The sequence below is a fragment of the Corvus moneduloides genome, chromosome 5 (genome assembly GCF_009650955.1).
Source record: "Corvus moneduloides isolate bCorMon1 chromosome 5, bCorMon1.pri, whole genome shotgun sequence".
Classification (NCBI taxonomy): domain Eukaryota; kingdom Metazoa; phylum Chordata; class Aves; order Passeriformes; family Corvidae; genus Corvus; species Corvus moneduloides.
Window position 1 is genome coordinate 42,586,005 of NC_045480.1, and position 22,464 is coordinate 42,608,468.

Genomic DNA, 22,464 nt, shown 5'->3' on the forward strand with positions numbered 1-22,464 from the left:
TACAGACACAGTCTCATTGCTGGAATGGAGCTGTGTCACATTGTGATGCACTAAAGCCCAGCAGAGGGATGCAATCTCCTGACCTACAGAGCACTGTAAGATCATAGAATGGTTTAGATTAGAAGGGCCCTTACAGATCACCCCCAACTCACCTGCCATGGGCAGGGACACCATCCACTATACCAGGTTGCTCAGATCCCCATCCAACTTGGCTTTGAACACTGCCAGGGATGGGGCATCCACAGCTTCTCTGGGCAACCTGTTCCAGTGCCTCATCACCCTCACTATAAGGTGTTTCTTTCTAATATCTAATCTAAACCTACCTTCTTTCAGTTTAAAGCCATTTCTCCTTTTCCTACCACTATTAAGAGGGACTAAAAAGTCCCTCTCCAGCTTTCTTGTAGGCTCCCTCTAGATACTGGAAGGAACACCATCTCCTGAACCACAGAGCATCAGCATCCCCTGATGGCACACAGGAAGGTGGCTGGAAGATGCCATCTCTCCTGCACCAGCCTGCTCTGCCACTGTTGAATGCAGTCTGGACAGCATCTCCACTCCTTCCTTACTTGCCTAAATACTAAGCCACCCTGAGAGGAAAGCAGCCTTTCAAAGCATCTGCAGCCCACTTTGTTCCGCTCATAAATATACATTACCTACAGCAATGACTGTGGGGAAAACCTCATGATGCTCAGATTCAGCTCACACAGTCTCCTTGAATGTTTTTCTTCAGGCAAGGAGGCTTGGGGGCAAGAAAGTAGTGTGTGAACTGCATCCCCTGGAAATGCAGAAGGAAAAAGCAGAACCCAGCATGTGGCACGTTTCTCCCAGCTGCTCCGCTGCCTGTCCTGGAGGAATGCCAGCAGACCCACCACGCTGACCCGGCACCGAGGGGGCCAGCTGTGGCTGCAGGAGGATGAGTAGATGAAGCTTTGGCACATGTGCACACCAGCTGGCACAGGAGAGCTGCGTGCAGGAATAGCCCTTGCCTCAAACTCCTGGCATCCTCCCACCCAGCCACAGGCCCACGGGACGGATGTGCTGCCCCAGCTCTGGACGAGGTGTGAAACAGTCCACGAAGCTGCCGCTCCCCACAGCTGCCAAAATCCCTGGCTGCCCACCAACGCTGTGCTCCTGCTTGCTGTACGTGTTATCAGGCAGTAACAGATGTCCTCTAATAACAAGCTTATGATTGGACTTAGCAGATAAAAAGGGACATGTATGCTGGGTCAGAAGCTTGGTGGTGAGCTTTCTTCCACAGCCCACCTTAAAATATCTCTCCCCATACCTGAGCTACTGGCCTGTCTCCCTTCATACCAGGGATGAGATTTAACATTTATTTTAAAAGTCAGCTTTATTTGCTCTGAGAGGACACGCATCTGCGTGCTGCCAGTTATTTTTCCACTTGTGCTGCATATCTCTCAGGCTGTATTTGAGACAAACCAGATTTAGAACATACCAGATTAGGAAAACTCATTTGACTTTCTCTGCCGCCAGCTCCACCGAGTGAAAAGTAAACCTTTGCCACAGGACATCACAAGTAGAAATTTTAAACATGTACTCCTAAATCAGGGTCATGGTTTGAAAACCCAGCTCTTCTCAAATAGCTCAGAGGTAACCTCAGGAGATTTCAGTGGAATCAGCTGGGGAATAAAGGATTTGTGCCAATGGCCACGGAGACCTGCCACTGTACAGCCAGATCCTGCCACTTGGACTTGACATCAGCAGCAGGCCATAGCTCCCCAGCCAAATCAATAGGATTAGTCAGAGGAGTAATGGGTTTCTCCACAGGATAAAAAAGGAGCAAAGGTGTCTCTCATTTACATTCACTGCTCACCACAGTTTATTTTATATATTAACTATTTTTCCATTATATAGATGAGATTGAATTTGGGGGAATGGGGTCTTGATCTGAAAAAATGCGTAATGGCATTGGGGAAAGCAGATGGCAACTACAGATAGAAATCATAAGGAATACAAACTAATGCTATCAAAGAAGAAACAGCTCAGTCCCAGGAACTGTTAGTGATGGAGCCCCTGGAGCTCCTCACTCTGCCGGCGAGCATCACCTAAAGCTCTAAGGAGAGCAGCTCACATGCTCCACCACGGGCCTTATCACCCCCAGGGGTCAGCTCGAGTCACTAAGCACTGCGACGGTGCGCAGAGGGTACCAGCACACGGATGCAGGCAGAGCTCTGGAAAGGAACACATCTCCTCTGCCCACCCCCTCCCAGGTTGGGAGTAACTGGCTGCAGACGCCTTCCAGCACACTCCCTCCCTTGTGCCAGCGCAGCCCTTTTGGCCAGCAAGCCGAGGGACAGAGCCAAGTCTCCACCTCCGCCGTCTCGCTCGCTCCCGAGGGGAGCAGCCGGCTTGGCCGCCGGCTTCCCTGCGCCTGGCATCCTGCACGCGGGGCTGGCAGCGGCGGGCCAGCCGGGTCGGGAACTCCTCCTGCCATCTGCCGCCCTGCAGCTGAGTTCCAGCTGGCCACGCTCCGGCCTCAGCCGGGGGCTCCTAATGGCTTCCTGGCAAAGGCAGCGGGGAAGGTATCAGAGGTTTGGCTTTTCGGGTTGGGTCTCCCACATCTCACTGTCAAAGGGATTCACGTTTCTTTCCCTATTTCTACGTCTCTCTCGAGCACTTCATGCAGTTCCTTCAGTTTTTCAGCTACCTCTGTACCTGAGCGTGGAGCTGCTAAGTCTGCTGGAGTGCCTACTCAGCTTATGTGCCTATTTTGCTTTTTTCATTTATTATTTGCATTCCAGCAGCATATGAAGGCCTCAGGCAGGATGAGGGATTGTTTCCATTGGTTCTGCCTCCCTGGCCTCTCAACCAGTAGGTCTGGCCTGTCTCCTGCTTTTTCAGGAACCAGGAAGGGCTCATACAAGCTTTAAGCGTGTTACTTCAGAGCAAAAAATGATGCTAAGCAGGTCAGAAAAGGTGTCATTCAGTGCTCCCATACTGACTGTGGGAATTAATACCACTAGTCAAATGTTTTATTAGCAGAAAGCAGAAAGCTCTGTTACTGATGAAAGTTTTATCGAGAAATTCTTGAATACAGGTTTGTTACCACCATGCAACATAACACCCAAGATCCTACAATGCACAAGACACTGAATTGAAATATTCACACCAGTGCTCAGCTTCACCTAGGACCTGTCTGGTTACTTTTGCTGACTTCTCTGTCAGACATCATCAAGTAGAAATGTGCCTGCCTTCTGCAATGTGTGTACCACGTGCATACACCTCCCCCTCTCTCACACACACACTGCCATTCACCTTCTCCCTAATCAAATCTCTGTGAAGACCATCCATCAGCCCCTATCATTTATCCTTCCCACACACACCAGCTCACAAAACAGAATTATCCTTGTTAACATTCATTCCATTAATGAGAAATCCCTGCTGGTTCATCATCCAGTGGTACAAGTCTTTGCACTCACAGGCTGACATCTCTATCATCCTCCAAACTGCTGCCCTGGGGTACAGTAATCTCTTACAGACTGGTCTCCAAGCAGAGGAGAGGCACGTTTCTCAGTACCAAACCTAAATTTAAATCTCTTTCCCCCTGAGCTGCTGGGGCTTCAGTATCTTTTTCTCCTGCATGGAACCTAAAATCAGCTATGATGCCTCATTGGTTAGCTAACTGCTTCTGTCCTTTGGGATTTTTCATATGCTGTTGATAAAAGAGGCAGTGAAAAATATATCCATTAAATTCTTGGTCTCTGCTTGCTTGTTTCTTTTTCTGCAAAGCTTGCAAAAAAGAAAAAAAAAAAAAAGGAAGGAGAAATGGAGAAATACAGAAATACATCACTCAAATGCACAGCTCTTGGTATCTGAGCTGAGGGAGTATAATCAGCCAATACCTAAGACTCATCACAGGTGCCAGTTTGGTTCTCTTGTAGCCAAGCATCAAGGTGAGCACCATGTATTTTCTGACTCAATGCAGGAACAGGAGTAGCAACACAAACTCTTACACAACAGGTCACCACAATTCCTGACTAGCGAGGGAAACGTTAATAGATTGTAAATGGTTCTGAACTCCATTCATTCTCGGGTGTGCCTTCTAAAATTTTCAAGGATGACAATTAAGACACATCTCAGTAATTGTTTTCATGACACTGTGACCTCCACTGGACTTTGACCTCCAACTTACTCTACATCAGCTTCCAAGCAACCAGCCAACCGTTTCACCACCTCCCAGAGCTCAGATGAACTGGTGACTTAGAGGGAATGGGTTTTACATCATTACTAGGGTGGTGTCATCAAGTGCTCTCCCACCCCCTCCCGTGTGGGTCATACCCACAACCCTTCCAAATACACTTTTCTTCTCTTTTGTTCGCTCTAAAACGAAAAGCCTTTTTCTACTAATACTACTCGCTTTGGAGATCACATACTTAAAAATGTATATTCCTTGCCTCTCCTTTTCTGTTTCCAACCTCTTTAATTGCCCCACAGTAATCTCACTCTGCCTCCTTGTAGCTTCTACACAGATTACGAGTGCTCTTCAGCTCTCTTCCAAGCCTGTAACTGCCAAGGCTGCTGCACTCAATCTCCAATCCCTCACCACAGTTAGGATGTGAAGGATGGATGTTACTGAACTGCAGCTGTTTTGGGGTCTCTTTGTCATGACAATGGGGCAAATTCTTTGGGTTAACATAGTGCAGACTGACGTGCTGTCAGCATGCTCCAGCTTTCCTAGGACACAAAGTACATACCACCAGAGAAACCTTTAAGGCTAAGGAGTCCTTACGCAAAAAATCATCATTTTCAGCCTTTCCTTTCCTCCCCTCTCTCTTTCACATCTGTTGGCTTTTCTGTATGTATGCCTTTATCATTTCCTTACTTCTTGAACAACTTGTTTGGATCACAAGACTCCACCCATACCAAATGCTCACCCTGATATTCAAATTCTCTCCATAAATTCCAGTCAATTTTTAAAAGTTAATTAAAGAAACTGGTTTATGATATCAACAAGGGCACAGGGAAAGCCCTGCTTTCCCTCATCAAGGTTCCCTTCAGCTGTATGAAATCTTAGCCTTCCCCTGCAGAAGTTTTGGGAAGATGGTTACTGGTGAGCTCTTCAATTGCCTCACCTGAATACTAATTTATTACTCAGAGCAGCAAATACACCCCATGCTCTTCTCAGCATGGGAGATGTCACTGCATCTTCAGCCCTACCACTGCATCCTTCAGTGCTCAGTCAGTCTGTCCCATGGTAACTGAGTCATCCCTGTGGAGGAGCAGGCACCCCCTCACTGAGGCTTCACACATTATAACCAACCTTCAGCCACTTTGGAATCCTCCTCTGTTTGAGCACTCTGCAGCTCTTCTTTCCTCTTCCTCTGCCCTCATCTTAAGTGATATCCATCCTGAATGCCCTTGGATTCCCCTCATTTTCCAGTATTTATTAAGTTCTTCCCTCCACCTCAAATTTTAATACTGCTTCTCCACTTCCTAAACCAGTGAATAACCTCTCTCATCTCTGTACAAATAACTTCTAGTCAAATGAAGTCTGATACCAGCTAGTGGGGATCCTACATAGAAGTACAACAGACACCATGACCACAACAGTCTGGAGCAGAAAAGAATACTGTCCTGAGAAAGGAGAGGTGCAAAGTTTTAAAATGCCCAACACTTCAGAGATTGAGATAAAGAAAAATACTGAGTAGAGCAGGGAAAAAGTAAGATCCTGTGTGAGTCAGGGAAAGGCACTTGATGAGTATGCTGCCTGACAAGAACACAGTACCCAGCATGACCCAGGCTGCCTTTATTCCTTTTACATTCTCATATCTCACTTGGCACCAGTGTCTGGTTAAATAGGAAGGAATGGAGAAACTCTGGAAAACTGCATAAAAATTAAGCAGGCTTCACGCATACCTGGCTATGGATTTTTATAGTGTTAATTAAGAGGATGCCGAAGAGTTCCAGGGAGGAGAAAATATTTCCCATAATGTCTGAGAGTAGAAGTTAACAAGCCTGCTGGGATCTTTTTAGCCCCTGCAGAGCTAAGGCTTCAACATTATTAAATGGCTGTTGCATCGAAAGCACGGTGCAACATAACTCAACACACAACAGAAAGCACAGGATGCTGAAAAGGGGGATGACTTTAGATTACACCGCAGAGTAATTCAGTTTCAGGACAGGTGTTTGCATGTGACTGAACAAGATACGACTGCAGAAAACAATAAAGGTACCCAAAAGAAGAGAGAAGACAAACATGCAGTCAGGGCTCTCAAGTAGGAAAAAAAGCGTCAAAGGAAACTGCATGCTTCAAGACATTGTGGTTCAGTACGATTATCCGAGCAGATGAGCTATCAAAAACACAGACACTGCAGAAGCAGAGAAATGCCTTCCCTGGGTGGTGGTACTCCTCAGCAGACATGGTGTCTGCTGCCAGTTTTTAAGCACATGGTGACTTAGGAATTGTTAGCCACCAAGGCTACAGTGACACGAGTTACTTATTGCTCCCAACTCACTCGGGTTACATCCAAAAAGCTTATCTTAAAGCCTTTCCCTATGCAAGCAGCAGCCATTTCCCATTGCAACCAGTGATCAAAAGGATTATGCTGTATTTGATGAGTCTTTAAGGTGTACCTTCTAGGTTTGCTTAGAATTATTTCACCAAGCCTAACCCTTAAAATGCATGCATGTTAAGAGCTGGAAGACTGCTAGTTTTTTTAACAATACAAATCTATAGGATATTTGGAAAAGACCTGTTCTTCGTCATTGCCATGCATAAATGCATGACACAGCATACAGAAATTAATATCAACCTTTTTTTTAACTCTCTAGGGCACTTTTATTTTAAAACCCAAAAAGCAGTACCAGGATGTTGCTTTCTGACCAAAAAACCCAAAAATGTTTCTGTTCCTTTTCTTTCTCCAGTACCAACAGATTGCTGGCTGACATCCTAATCCATTCTCCAAGTGAGCAAGATCTTCCCTGACTTCAGTAAAGGTGTTAGGTGTGCACTTAGCAAACAGAATTGCATGGAAAGTAACCCCAAAATCTGATAATATGAACACACATGGACAAGCAGACAAAAATTGAGACTGTTCCTCACTGTTACCCACCCCTAATCAGTGGTATATAACATGACATTCACATATCTACCAACTTAAACAAAGTCTCCCTATATGAATCAGGCATGATGTGTATAGTCTACAGCAATTTGTACAAACACAGAACTGGAAAAGATTTTCCAAACATCCTGTAGCTGGCATAGGACTCCAAGTCATGATGGTTTTATGCACCTCTAACTGAAATATTAGTTCAAAGTGACCTAGATGATTTGGGGGGGAAAAAAAGGAAAGAAAAGAAAAGGACACTTATTATGCTAATTACTGCTCAAAAAAACCCCAAACCACCCTCATTCATCATCTTTCTCATGACACATGCAGCTTGCCCAGCCTAAACAATACATAGAGATTTCATTATGTCAGCTTAAAAAACCAGACTAACCAGTCACAACACTGAAATCCAGAGTCTGGCACAGAATCTTGATGCCCCAAGTGCATAACCAATACTAGTACTTAGAAAACCATGCAAAGAACTACACAGTGCAATCAAAATTCAGAACCACCACAACCAGTTAATCTCTCTTACCATACGGCCAATTTCACTAGCAAACAATCATAGTTCAATGATTGAAAGCAAGCAATTTTTAATGCAAGTAGAAAGCAGTGTTTGTATGAGAGAGACTGTTAAGTCCTTGACTGGCTTACAATTTTGCAGAATATCTTGAAATTCTGTTCAGTTCAGTACCAAATCCCACCACTAAGAGATTTTCTTAGGCAGGAGAGACTTCATTTTTGCCCCCCTCCTTAACAACCTACAGAATATCAAGCAGCCATTTATACTCTAAACTGAACAGTAATGTCATGGGGTTTGGGCACTTTCTCTCATTTGCAAGTCTCACACGGGGAAAGGGAAACAACAACATATGACACAGTAAACCAGGCACCATCCAACCACATACCAGAGGAAATCACTCGCACTCAGTGATCTGTCAGAACTGTAAGGAGACCACATTTTTGACTCCTTTGGGCTCTAAACATCTTCCTCTACCCCACATCTCCCAACAGCTGCAGCACATTCCTGCCTTGCAAGATGTGAACCTAACGCAGAAAGTCAACGCCCTTCAAGGAGATTTCCGAGCAGCAGAGATCAGGCGCTACTGAGCAAAGATGTAGCTGATCTGGTCTCTGCTGGAGGTGGCAGTAGGAGGCCTGGTGTCAAAAGGCCAGAGGTCAAAAGGAAAACTCATCATTGAAGGTCTGTTTATCCCAGACATGCAGTATCTGAATGAAAGTGACAAAATCTCATGGCAAAATGTTCAACAAAGCTCAGATTTTGCCCTGCCTCTCACTTCCTCCCCTCCCTGCTCACACTGTCACGGCAGGATCACGCACCATGTTGGAAGCCCCACGAAGAGCATCACAGTCACCCAGTGAGGGTTCTCTTATGGTGCTAGCAGCCAGTTCCAGCACCAGGCAGACTCCCTGCAGGCTCGGGCCTGGGAACAGAAAATACATGAGAACCCTGGCAAAGCACCAAGGGCACAAACAAGAAAGAAAGAGGGGAAAAAACTGCATTCAGGGCTGATCAGGGCTTTGCAGCCAATGCCAACATAAATTGCACTCAGGGGGGACTGCAGTTCTTGCTCCAGCTGTAAACGCCCAGGAACAAGGACTGCTTTTTTGCCCTTTTGCAAAGTATTTTAACACATGCACACAGGGAGCCTCAGCCAGATGGAGGGCTACGAGGCAGTGGCAGGCAGGAGAGACAGCCTATCATAGAGCAGCACTGCTGATGTTTAGTGATGAACAGCAACGCGAACTACAAGGTGGTCTTTCTTCCCACCTTCCAGTTAGCCCATTGGATCGTGTTAGCCGCCTGCTTCTTATCAGCCTTTACAGTTCCCCCTCACCACTACTCAATTCCATCATGCCGTCACTTAACTTGTGCATGTAATTTAAAGCCAGATAGACAGCGGGGAAATTGCTTCCTCTGAGGCCCCTACTAATTGACCCCTATCCACAGAGCTCAGCAGTCTTCCCTTAACAGCGCTTGCACGCGCTACCACAACACGGAGTGCAAGTTCGGAGGTTGCCAGCGCAGCCTCTCTCCCTCGTGGCAATGCCATATGGTGTTAAGACTTTCAGGATCAGACGCCGTTCCTGCTGAAATCAATCATCACAACCTATCCCTGGAGAAGGCCATCTCAAAATCCCACTGGCTTGAAATGCAACTCAGCGAGATGCCTCGGATTTGGAGGCTGGTATTGACTCAATCAGGTTGGTATGCAAACGCTGACTTTAATAGTGCACATATCAATTAGCTGGGCTGCTACAAAGGGAGCAAGCAGTGCCCAGTATGGTGACAGCATGCCTAAACAGCTGATATTTCACATTTGGCAGGACACTTCAGCCCCTGCCAATGCAAGCCAGCCTCTCTACCTGAACTTGCTGTCACGCTAACGAAAATGAGGACTGGGTCAACTGAGATTTGTACACTGAATGAGGTTCACTTCAAAGAGAGAAGGATGTAAACCATCGTCAGGCACCTAATCGTCATAACCTGCAGCAGAAGTTACAGGCATGTACACCAATCAAAGGAAAATAAGTAGTCTCTATGGGTAAATAAAGATTATGTCTCTTTAAACCGACTGTAAATCTGAATGAACACAAAATATACATACACAAGTAGGCAGCGTGCAACGTGACGTCAATCTGATTTTTATAGATTTATTATTGCTGTACATAAAATTTCCTAGTAATAATAACATTCTATGAAAAATACTAGAGCATTGGGACACTTTTAATGTGAAAATAGTACAAGGAAAGTAGGAAAAAAGAATTCAAGTGTTTAAAAAAAAATGCTGGGCGAGAAGCATTCCATTAAAAATGCAAGGGTCAGGGACTGGAAACCATTCACGTGAATCTGTCTTCAGCTCCATGTACTGTCTTTGAGAGTTATATCCTATGCCTTCATTGCACCAGTAGGAGAGATTTAAAGGAAAAAGAGAGAAATGGTTTCTGTGGGATCAGCCAGTTTACGGTTTATTGGTATTTTTCTAATTTTTCATTTGTTTTTAAACATGGTGCCACCCCCTGCCGTAAATCACCCCTGAAATTTGCAGCTGCTGTTGAGCACAATTCACGAATCATGTAAGTGTGTAGTGGAATGGGAGCCCCTCGATCCTTGACGCATTTCCATGGGAGCGTGCCTACCGAGGTGCCAGGGGATCATCCACGCAGAGTGGTGGACTCCCCAGGAGCACAGGCCAAATGAGTCGCTCCAGCCACTCACTTCGCAGGAGGGCTGCCCTTGCCCACTCCCAATACCAATCCTGCTGCCACAGTGCCCTCGTGTAGGCCCTGTCACCCTCTGACACCCTTCCAGCTGGTGGCCATACAGCCAGAGCACTGCTGTGCATTTGTGCTGTAGGCAGCCCTTCTGTCACTTTATTAGTTAAAATAAATTTTTCATAAAGAATAAAGAAGACAAGGAAAACAACCATATAAGCAAGTTATTCTTCCTCTCCTACTGACAAACCACATTTCTGTAAAGATATTAGCCACATCCCATGACAAAACTTTGTGATGGGCCATGACCTGCAGAGAAGTGATGCCTTACTGACAGCTGGAAAGAGAAACCTGTTTCCTTCGAGTCACAGTACAGCAGCAGTGGAGCTTTTGTGTTTACGTATCTCACAGAGCAGAAACAGGAGAGAGCGAGTGGGGGAAAGAGAGAATGAAGAAAAGAAGTGAAGGCAGGTGGTTGTGAGAGCACACAAGTGGCTAATTAAAGAATGGGTTTTACTAGTCACAGTGGTTAAACAATTTTAACGGGAGGCATTCTCATAGCACGCCTGAAAAGTTTTTAACACTACCAAACACCTTTGTCAGGAGCCAGGGAAGTTCTGGAAATGTGCTTAGAGATGCACACAAACCCATAGGAAGATCTGATAATGTACAAATTCGTTTCTTCCAGAGATAGCTCACTTTCTGCACAAATCGATAAGCCATCAGAACCTATCATTTATCACAAACATTAAATCCCAGCAGCCCCCTGGTTTGCAAGCCTAATGACCTGGCACACAAAGGCACTCTCAGTGCTAGGTCGTGTGGGGGGAATTCTCCACACCTCTGGTTCAGGGAATCTCTTTTAGGTTGTACTCAGCATTAACAGACAAGGGTGTTAGCAATCCTTGTTGCAAACTTGCTACAAAACCAACAAAAGCATATTATTGAGAAAAACAAGAGCTGAAAACCCAGTCTAGGTTCTATCCACTGGGAAATCCATCCTGGTTTTTGCTTTAGCAATGCTGGGTTACCATTCACAAAAATAGAGCTAAAAGGATGCAGAGCTACAAATTAAACGTATAGCAAGGACAGTTCACTCTTGCAAGAAGGAATTAATTAGTTGTTTTGATGAGGCTGGTTAGGAAAGAGTTAATGCTATCAGCCAAATGTCAGTTAACCCCCAAATGTTGCTTTTGTCCCATGGCCGTGTCAATACCAACACTATTATCTCAATTTATTTAACACAGAATTAATTGGCTCTAAGTGTTGCTTTTTCCCTAGAATCCCTCATCCCATCTCTTCTTGGAGAGAGCTCCTGCAAGCAATGAGCAAGGGAATAAACCACTATGCAAACATGCACAGGCATACACACACACACACAGAAGGAAGTTACAATTTCTCACTTAGTTGCTGATTTCTGTGACTACAAATCTTGGTGTCACCCACCACACACTACTCCTCTGTACTAAATCCATCATCCCCGACACCCTCAGACACATCCGAGATGTGTGTCGAACCAGCAACACTATAATTTTAATAATGACAAGGGATTAAGTATGATTACTAGTCTTCTCTCTCACTTGTTTCTTTCCCCTAACGATACCATCCAATTGCCATTTTCCTCACGGTTGTCTATTTTGGTTCCCATTGTCTGTCGCACCCAATACAGTAACCGAAATGTCTGCGACACGGGATCTGCCTGTCTCTCGTACGTCTAGCAAAACTGAAAACCTGTTGTTACAGCTTTGGGGAACACAATACATTGTCAGTTCCGAGGAAACGTTGTAAAGATAACCGTGCATACAGTTCAGTCATACCTGTGCTATTCTTCCATTGTGTTTAATACACCACGAGCAGGTTATTTCAAGAAAGACATTGCCACAGAGATCACTGGGGTGCATTTCACCTACTACTGGGCTCCATGGCCCGTTGTCTGTCTGGGACAAACTGCTACCAGCCAGCCTGGAGATGAACTTGCCATTGCTTTCCCTGAACTTCTGACAACGAGATCCTGATGTTCAGCTAAAACTTTCCTTTTCCCACCTCCCCGTTCCTACAAACTGCCCTGAATCGTCTTGATTGCCATTAATAAAAAAAAAAAAGGGGGGGGGGGGAAGGGGGAGAGAGAAATAAGGAAAAAAAAAAAAGAAGAAAAAGAAAAAAGAACCAGAGAGCCAGCAGTCTTATGGAAACAGCACGGCAGGTAAACCAGGTTAGCATCGTTCCGAAACAGCCACGAGCTGGCGGGGCGAGGGCCGGCGCCCCCCGGCCGTCCCTCCTCGGCCCGGGGCCGGGGGCCAGCGGCCGGGGCCCGGCTCGGCGGGGCGCCGCGGGAGGCGGCGTTTCTCTTCCCTGCGGGGCGGAGAGGGGCGGGCGGCGGGGCCGCGCCGCGGGGAGCCGCGCCCGCGGCGGGGGCTCCCTCAGAGCCTGAAGGAGGCCTCGGAGAAGGGATGCTGCATCTTGAAGCTAGACAAGAAGCACTGGAGGGGCGGGGGCAGGGGGTTGAGGAGGGATGGCGGGAGGCTGGGGAAAAAGAAATCATCTCCTCTGACCTCTAACGAAGTGCCCGGTTTTTTCTTAAGCTCTTCACATTTCCTAAATTTGCAGATCTGGTGTCCCGTTTTGCGGTTCCTGCAACTGCTGCAGACTCCACAGTTGATGAGCCGCTTGCAGGGTACGCACACCCCGCAGCGTTTCCGCTTCTTCTTGGCGGGGTTGCCCGCCCCGGCCCCGGCCCCGGCCCCGCCGCCGGTGCCACCGGCCCCCCCTCCGCCTCCGCCGCCACCGCCTCCGCCTCCGCCGCCCCCCGCGCCGGCGGCGGCGCCCAGGGCGGAGGCGGGCGAGGCCGAGGCGTGGCTCTGCGGGCAGTCCGCCAGGTTGGCGATCTGGAAGGCGCTGTCTGTGACGGCGGCCGAGGCCGCGGCGGGGGAGTGCAGGGCCGTCATGACGATGACCCCGGGGGGCAGGGAGAGGCCGCCCAGCGCCGGGATGGCCGAGAAGGTGCCGACGCGGTCGGGGAGGTTCATGATCTCGGCTTCGGCGGCGCCGCACTTGAGCTTGTTCATGCACTCGCCGGCCAGCGGCCGGCAGTGCTCGGGGGCGAGGGTGGAGAGGAAGTTGCCGTTGGCCATGGGCAGGGCGGGCTGCTCGGCCGGCGGGCAGCCGGGCTTGCCCAGCCGCTGCGAGTCGCTCCGGTGGTGCATGCCGCCCCTGCCGGCGTGCAGCGAGGAGGCGGCGGCGGCGGCCGCGGAGGCGGCGGCGGCGGCGGAGGAGGAGGAGGAGGAGGGTTTCCTCGCGCCGCCCGCCGCGCCGCCGCCGCCGCCGCTGCCCCAGAGCATGGCGGTGGCGGCGGCGGCCGTGGCGGTGTCGCAGTTCCAGGGGGACATGCCGATGCGGGCGGCGGCGGCGGCGGCCGCGCTGGGGAAGATGGGGGTGGTGATGCGGGCGATCTTGGCCGCCTGGGGGAAGGCGCCGCCGTTGGTCTTGTAGAAGGTGGCGAAGGAGCGGTACCTCTCCATCTCCGAGTTGTAATCCACAAGGCTGTTGAGGGCCCCCTCGGGCAGGTGGCTGTCCTTGGGCAGCCCCGGCGCCTCGGGGTTGGGGCCGCTCTCCACGCACACGTTGGTGTTCATGGTGGCCGGAGCGGGGGGGCGGCGGGAAGGGACGGGACGGGGGGGCTGGGGGGAGAGGGACGGGGCGGGGGGGGGGGGGGGTCGCTTAATCCTCCTCCTCCTCCTCCGGACGCATCCCCGCGGTCGGTGCTTGGCCGGGCAGCCGTTCCTCCGGCATCCTCACGGGAGCTGCCGCAGCTGAAACACAAAAAGTCATTTCCGAGGGGGTGCACGCGTGCGGGGGGCGCTCACGGCCGCCCACGGCCACCCCGGGGGAGGGGGGAGCACACACGGGTGGGGGGCATACGCCGCCCTACCCGCGGGCCGAGGGCTCGAAGCGCCGGCCCGGGTGGAGCAAGCGCGGTCCCGGGACAAAGTGGGGGCGGGGGACACGATACGGGGACCAGGAGCTGCCCACCTACCAGCACCGGGAAAAATGAAAAGGCAGGGAAGAAGGGCGGGGGGAACATAAATAAAAGGAATTAGAAAAAAAAAGAAAAAAGAGGGAGGTGGGGGAGGGAGCCGCCAGCTGCCACGGTGTCCTTCTGAGCCCGGCGGTCATTAGCTGCCTGCCGGCACAGCTGGCTCCGCCGGGCGCTGGTTGCGGCGGCACCGGCTCCCCCGGCCCCCCCCCCCGCCGCCTCCGGGCACGCGGGGGCTGCCTGCGGGCCGCGGGGGGCACGGGGCTAGGTTTAAAAAAAAAAAAAATACTTAAGCAATTTCACAGCCTGTGATCCCGGCGCCTGCAGCTGTACTAACGACGGAGTATTTATCCCAGCCTCTCGGGGAGGATTCCCCGCCACCGCCGCCGGAGGCTGCGCAGGGAGGGCTGGGGACACACGCACCGAGACGGGGACAGCCCCTCTACGGGCGCCGCGGGGCAGGGGGCTTCGCCGAGAGACAGCCCGGAAACGCTCGGGAGGACAGGTCGCTGTACCTGCTGAACTAGACCTCATCGGGGAAAGATGGCTTTCTGCTTCAGGTTAGGAAAGTTTAGGAGGGGGCTAAGGACACGGCGTCCGTGTTATTTCCCACCGCCCCTTTCTCCCCCAGGGAGGTGAAGGGGGGTATTTTAGTTCATGGCAGTGAGGAAGGTATATTATGGCAGCCTGCGCGAACTAAAGCAAACATAAGCATAACTTAAAATGCCCTCAGTTTATGAACACTGCCTCTTTGTTTTCCAGATGCTCTACCTGAATAGTTCAGATATTTCCAGCACCTTTTCTGATGTAGGGCTATCGATCAGAAACGCTCGCTCGTGAGGCACTCGTGGGGCTACGTCTAGTTTCCAGACTCCGGTATGTTTAGTTCAAAATGGTTATCAATTACGGTAATTACGATCATAATTAGATTAATGAACCGTTTGCAGCCCAACCTACCGAGTGCAAAAACTTCGTCTTCTCCCAGCGTCGTGCACTGAAAGCGGGCTTTATGTAAACAAATCCAGATGAAGGGAGCGTAAATCTACAGAAGGAACCTCACCCCCGGCTGCACTGGGGACTGGCGGGCGTCTTTCCGTCGGAAAAAAAAAAAAAAAAAAAAAAAGACCCCGAGCTCGCAGGAGCCACCTCTGTGTTTCCACGTCAGGGAAAAACCCAGACTCTCGCTGCCTTCACAGGTCTAGTGGCAATACAAAGGCTGCCCCGGAGAGCTCTAGGCTAAGCGTCGTCTTGGAGGGATGCGAAGGATTTGCATACAGCAGAAGAAAAAAAAAACCTCTCCCGTTTCCAGAAAGGAAAACCTAGCTGCATGTCCTCGATAACAACTACTCAATAAAACTAGTTTTGCCAGCCATGTGTACGAAAGCCACGCATCTGGTAAGGAATAAAATGTTAGCGTTCAGCCTTTTATGCCAGAAGTCATATGCGTTTTCTTGCCCTTTTCCCCCCAGCATTAAACTGGCTTCTCTCCACAAAACCTTCCCTCGCTGGCTACCTTTTCTCTCTCCGCGATCCCTTCTCAGGCTTTATTGCCACCAGCAGCGAGAAAATGATGGTGCCCACCAAGCGGGTCATTATTGTTTAATCGATGCATCTCCGGAGCATGAAAAGGGTACCCGAGACGCAGTTATTGATTTCCCTCCCCCTCTAACTATCGCCCTCTTTTTCCACGAATGAAATAAATAAATAGAAATTGCTAGCCGGGCTTTGTGATTCCGTCCCTGCTTAAGCTAAATGTGACCGTACACGTTCAATATTGCATGTCTGCTCTGCCAAAGACAGAGAGATCAAAGGTCATATTTAACATTCAGGAGGAGGGGCGGGTGCAGATTAATTAATAAATTAATATAGCGACGCCTTTTATTGCCCAAGTCTAGCATTAAGCTACTTTTACGATCCCAGAGGACAAGAACAACAGAAAAAAAAAGAGCCCCTGACAATCCCACAAAATTAAAAAAAAAAAAAAGAAAACCCACCCCCCTAAAAAAACCCTCACAACTAAAACCCAAAACACACACACAAAAACCGAAAAACGAAACAAAACAAAACCCGCGAAGAATATGGGGGGAAAAGATGAGGGGGGAAAAGCAAACCAGTCACTTACCAGGCTCTTTATTTGGGGGGGCTTGACTGTGCAGACGCTACCAGCCTGTCTGCCTTTAATTAGTTGCACATCAGTCCCTAACACAAAGAAGAAGAAGAAGAAGAAAAATATCCAGATGTGCCTTGGCAGCTCCTCAATTACAACTTTGATACTTGTAAACAAACTGCAAGGGGCGGTGGGGAAGGTGGGGTGGGGGGGCCGGGGGGGATAAATTAAGCCGCCGATCCACTAAACAAATACCTGTAAGTGGCTTTTTTCCCCCCTCTCCCTCTCTCGCTCGTTGCAGAGAAAGGAGGAGGAGGGGGGAGCAGGGGAGGTGGCGGGGGGCGAGGAAGGAGCAGGCACAGAGGGAGGGCGGGCGCGAGGGAGTGTGCGTGTGTGTGTGTGTGCGTGTGCGCGGTGGTCTCCTCTGCCGGCGCGCTGCTCGCCGCCCGTCTCCCGGCGCCCGCCCTCGCACACAGCGCCGGGAGTGCGTGTGCGTGTGGCGGTGCGGGGGAGGGGAGGGCGGGGGCGGGCGGGAGGCGATCGCCGCCGAGGTGAGGGAGCGCGCCGGGAGGACGCAGGGATGCGGACACCCGCCGCCGCCGAGCGCTGGCGGGGCCGCCGCCGAGCGGCGCGCACGGGCCGCGGCGCAGCGCGGGGGCCGCCCCCGCCGCGGGAGGGGAGCGCAGGGGGCGGCGGCGGGGGCGTTGCGGCCGCGGCCGCCCGGTGCGGGGCTGCCGGCGGGGCGGGGCCGCGCCGCGCCGCAGAGGGGAGGGGAGGGGGCGGCGGGGAGGGCGCGCCCCCCGCGCTGCGCCCTGTCACCCTCCCCGCGGGCGGGCGGGGAACTGCCGGCAAACTTTGTGCCCCGGGAAGTTTGCGGAGGGGAGCGGCGGTCCCCCCGGCCGGCCCAGCCCGGCGGGCTGGAGCGGGAGGCCGGTGCCCCGGTCGGCGCACGGCCACGCAGCCTGTAGTTTGCGTATCTCTAATGACTACCACCCCCCGCGCACGCTGTAATTTTCTTTCAGACGCGTGAGGTGCTGCGGATATCAGGCATATTTAGGCGAGATGGAGCCGGCTGAACCGTGGATGTTACCCCAAGTGTCTTGGCACTCACTAGAAGCGCTTTCCCAACATTTGCCCTTTTCCGGTGCCAGAGCCCAGGAGCTGCATGGCACCTGTCCGGGCAGGCCATGTGTACCCCGCACCTGAACTGCCAACATTAAAACGCATCTCTTAACAAGCCACCGGTGTACAGGTACTGCATGCAAACACACTGCAATTCCTTAAAGAATTTCAGCAAACTATTAAAAAAAAACCAACCAAGCCCACCTGCCTTCCCCAGAGTTCTTGCAAGCACAAAAAAGGGCCTATATTCACTGAATAAATTATGCATTGCAAGTTCTTCATCCAGCTCCTCTTGGTACCTCCAGAGCGAGTGCTGGTACTTACAGAGCCATTGCTGCAGCCTGGTGCTGCCAGCATGGGCACTAAGCAGTTAAGAAATGGATGTTTCTGCCAGGAAAATAATTTTAACCATTTGTAAATTACAGAAAAAGAAGGGAAAAATGTACTGTTTCATTGGTTTTATATGTAAGTAAATGAAGGATTTATGTGCAGACTGAAGTTTTATTTCCTTCTGCTCCAAACTGAATTCAAGCTCAGGGTGCTCAACACTACGGAATTACCCAAGGGAAAGCACTGCAGGAACCTTTTCCCAGGAGCAGGAAGACAAGGTGGATTTGAGCAGTGGGGTTTGGCAAGGACCAGCAGCCTCGTGGCTAATGCTCCATCAAGTGAGACTGACTGGTACAGGTGAGGGACAGTTTTGGTCAATCAGGTAGGTCACAGATCTACACGAAGTTGTGCCCCTGGCATTTATGTTATAGACTGGTATGCTTTATTTGGAAGCAGTATAGTTTATCTAGCTAATTACCTGCCTCTAACCATACGATATGCATTTTAAAATACCCCCAAACATGGATTTACATAATAAAGCATAACCTCCCGACTAGCTAGCGTCATCCTTTATGACAGTTCTGCTGCCTTTTTCAAAGTCTTTTCTGTTTTGATACATTTTAACACAAACTTATAGGGGGGAAAATACAAATGAGGGGAAACGGTGTTTCAGTAATGTCACAAAGTGACAAAAAACAAGAGCTTTTCCTGTTGAGGTTCATTCCGTACCACTTTTCTCCCAAATTAGTTGTCAAAAGCCATATGCAATACTCCAAACACTGAGGACGTTTTTCAAACACAGACTTCTCTCGAACTCCAAACTTCCTTTAATCACAACCTGTGTCTTACTTAAGCAATGCTTTCAGAGTTAATTTATTACTCTTGAAGGAGCTACATTTTTAATAAGCTAAAAGAGGAAAAGGGGAAACTCTGATAATCTTTTCTCATGCATAAGGAAGACCATTTCATGTATTTTTTAATTGTCATGTGAATTAAATTGCAGTGCTATATGTAACCTTTCTACTCCAGCCTGGAAAGTTGTACACTTTTTTGGTGTTGGGGAGGAAGTGTGGAATCCAGTTTAGATGTCTTTTTCCTGAAACCTTTCATTTAGAAGAGTTTGGGGGACTTTTGTTTGTTTGTTTGGGGTTTGGTTTTATCCTGCATTCTGCTCTGAGCCTGGGAGCTGAGGAGGACTGTTATGTTCAGGAATCTATCAGTGACGTAGCTACAACTGTCTCATGATGAGTCCTAAGAAAGCAATTACAATTATCTTTTCACCATAATCTGTGCTTTGATGGGAGGGACAGACAGTTAAAAATCACAGGCTCTGATTTTTGTTCAGAAACCATTCCTATTTCATTTTTAGCAGGAATGCAGCTAGAGCAGTATGTTGTAATGTGGGAACATGGGAGCTGCCCTGCCTTTGTAAATATTGAGGTTGTTCTGAAAGAAAGTTGCAAAAAAAAAAAAAGAAACTAACTGAAACTCACATTCAGTTTTTGTTCATTCTGTTACTGACTCTAGTGTGTATCTACAAAGTGACCACTGTAAACCTACCCAGATCCATCAAGCATTATAAGCATTGCACCAGGATTAGAAAAAGGAGGTGAAGCAAGCTCTTGGGGGATGCAGCAGTTCATCAGACTGCGAGCTGGAGTTTTGGGGTTTTTTCCTAATATTATTACTCTTTCCTTTTTTGTGCTCTTTTCCTAAGTCTCTTAAAACTCATGGATCCACTGTCAGGGCTAGACTCTGACTCTGTTGCTGTGTTTGGGTTCCCTTCTGCTGGGGCCAAGAGCTCTAAATGGCACATGCTGCAACTCTGTTCTCCTCTGGGTGGTCCACGTGGCACACATCCTGAGCAGGCTAATGTTGGGGTGTAGGCCTTCGCTACAGAAAAACTGTGGATGGGGACTGGAAAAGTAGCTGCCTCTGCTCCCCTCACTTTCTCATTAGGAAATGTCCCACCTTGAAATGGAAATGGTATGTCCCTTTAACTGCCCCCAGCTCTGTGCATCACCCCTTGGTGAAAATGGAATAGTGGCTCAGCTGTTTTCCACCCTCAAGTAGAAACACATTTCTAGCACAACCTTTCTTCTAGCACCAGTCTTGTGGGCACTCTGAATGTACAGTCCTTCCCTTCTCAGATGCGGGTAACTTAAAGAAGAGATGCAAAACTTTTCTCAAAATTCCCAAACCAAATTCTTTTTTACTTCATTGGTGCAACAAACATGTGCAAAGACATGGAAATGTCTTGTACACCATCCACAGCCATAACAGCATACCTGCACCCCAATTGCCTGCAATCCCTCATAACTCTTTAACATCCTTTGAGATACAAATTATTTCATGAACTCTCTGGGACCTGGGCTCCAACCTAGCCTGAAAGCTGTCTGTTTGCACTGCCACGATACCAAACCCAGCCCCTCTGAGCTGCAGTTCATCTCTGTGACTTACAGAAGTGCTAGGCACCCTCCCTTCTTCCTTCCTCTGTAGATGCTCGCCTTCCTGCTGGCACCTATGTACCATTCCTCCTTCTCATAGTTGCAGCCAGACGTCCTATTCACCCCGCTCGTAACTGCCCCTCTTGATTTCGACACATGCAAGCCATCCCAGCTCCCTGACAAAGGGGGATGCTTCACTGCTTGCCAGCTACTGTGGAATTCTTGTATCAGTAAAGGGAAAAGCCAGGCACAAACTAGTTTTTGTGTGCTGCAAGAAGAGACACCTGAGAACTGCTGAAAAGCACTATCTGTCAGCAAAAATCAGGTTAAACCCACCCATTAGAATTCCTTGCTTTTATCCAATATTACTGAAAACTGCTCTCCTTTAGTTTCACAGGAAATGCAGCAATTACCCCCTATTACAGACACCTACAAATATTTACTAAAATAATGTAGCAGAGGGATTTTTTTAAAAGTCATCACAGCTTAAACATTCCCATTACTTTCAATATGGTTTGATTCTGCTTCAGGTACAAACGCTTTCCTGATGCTTCCTAGGCAGGAATCCAGATTGCTGATCTCCAATTATGCCGACTCCCAGAGGGCTCGATCCGTCACAGATGCAAGTCAACAACGCAGCTCTGCATTTGATAGGATGCTGCCAGATGAGAAACAGCAGTGCCCAGGAAAAAGAAAACACACAGGATCCTCATTGTCTCGATATTGGGACTCTGACAGGACACAGACAGAGAGCTCTGAAATCTGGGTCTGAAAAGCTGGCTACTAGAACCACCTGGATTTGTTTAGATCAACTCAGTTCCTCCAGGTGTCTCTCCCTTGTGACTGACAGCCCATGTGTCAGTCCTACAGTTTCATTTCTTTATGGTTCTTAAGAACCGCCTGTTACTGGAGGGGGACTGGAGTGGCTTTTACCTTCTGAAGACTGTATGAATCTAAATGTCAAGCCAGAGCTGTCATGCCAGCAACTAACAAGGGGCTTTAGAATAAGCACTCCCTGGCCAGTACGCAGTAAGCATGGGCTTGTTCACCTAATCAGCTTTTGGGCTCCTCAGCGCTAAGGCTTCTATTTTTTCAAATGGCATTGCACCAACACTGCTCTGGGGCAGCTACTCAGAAAGTGTATTTGTTCTTTCAGGGCTTGCATGTCCCCCAAAAAACTGTGAGAAAGGTTTGAATCACTGCTGCTAGTTCAGGATGCCTGACAGTTTTTTTTTCCTTTTGGGCCCTATTTTCAGATACTTCTCAATTTGTCAAGTTTTACCTCTTTGAACTAAAAGTTCCCTGTTTGAGAGGTATGCACTCTATAAAACCATTCAGCTGGTTTCCAGAGCTCATTCTTAACTAACACACTTTCTGTGCTAAAATAATAACTATCTAAGAACTACTTTTCTAAGGAGCTGTAATGCCTTTGCACTTAGAAGAAAAAAGTTTGAAATTTGGTCATCATGAACATACCTCATTAGGCCAAATTGCACAAATTTCTGAGCTATAAGAAAGAAACCTTAGTTCACACACAAGAGAATTTCTAGAAGTGCAACAGAGAAAAATTCTCTGACGTGTCTAATTCTGGCTGATCTTTGAATAAGGTTCGCTCTGTAGACACATTCCCTGCACTGGAACTGCTAAGTGATGTGACAGTAGCAAAAGGTCAGCATCAGCCACAGAGCATTCAAATTTAGACACCTCTCTTATCAGATAATCAGAGCAAAGAAGATATCCCAGAGTAGGGACACTGACTCATGGATGCTTGAGAAGCACATAGGTATCACAGAGAGAACCCGTAGAAATATGGAATTTGGAATTCCAGTTTTGGAATACGGTTGTGTGGAGTTGGGGCAAATGTGTGAAGGAAGAGAAGACTCACGCTGAGAATGGACCAGGAACTAAATGAGGAAACAATCCCGCAGGGAGACTAGTATGCAATCAGACATATGTACAGAACTGGTAGAGTAAGGATTTAATGGGTAAGCTCAACTCAGGCATCATCTAGATCCTAGTCTGTGACCGTTGCAAACATTCTGGAGGTTCTACTTCCTTGGCTTGGCTGCCTTTTGAATCTTGGTACTTGTCTTAAAAGTGACTGGTTTTGCTTTACCT

General features: G+C 48.8%; 1 protein-coding gene and 2 long non-coding RNA genes across 7 annotated transcripts in view; 1 reads left to right on the forward strand and 2 right to left on the reverse strand.

Annotated features, from left to right (window-relative positions):
- CXXC4 (CXXC finger protein 4) overlaps positions 1-13,995 on the reverse strand; it is a 57,468-nt gene extending 43,473 nt beyond the window's left edge. For all 4 annotated transcript variants that reach the window (XM_032109015.1, XM_032109018.1, XM_032109017.1 and 1 more), the window contains exon 1: positions 12,860-13,995. In XM_032109015.1, coding sequence (XP_031964906.1) covers positions 12,860-13,939 — 1,080 coding nt within the window. In that variant the 5' untranslated portion in view covers positions 13,940-13,995. The remainder of the gene's footprint in view (positions 1-12,859) is intronic.
- LOC116443998 lies at positions 13,218-16,063 on the forward strand. 2 transcript variants are annotated; one of them, XR_004240142.1, is made up of 5 exons: positions 13,218-13,307; positions 14,697-14,900; positions 15,103-15,216; positions 15,537-15,735; positions 15,882-16,063. It is a non-coding gene; the product is annotated as an uncharacterized LOC116443998 (long non-coding RNA). The 2 variants fall into 2 exon arrangements; XR_004240141.1 differs by having other exon boundaries at positions 13,221-13,307; positions 15,537-16,063.
- LOC116443999 lies at positions 13,996-16,744 on the reverse strand. Its single transcript, XR_004240143.1, has 3 exons — positions 16,703-16,744; positions 16,463-16,539; positions 13,996-14,116 (listed from the first exon to the last, which is right to left on the reverse strand). It is a non-coding gene; the product is annotated as an uncharacterized LOC116443999 (long non-coding RNA).
- Positions 16,745-22,464: the final 5,720 nt, after the last annotated feature.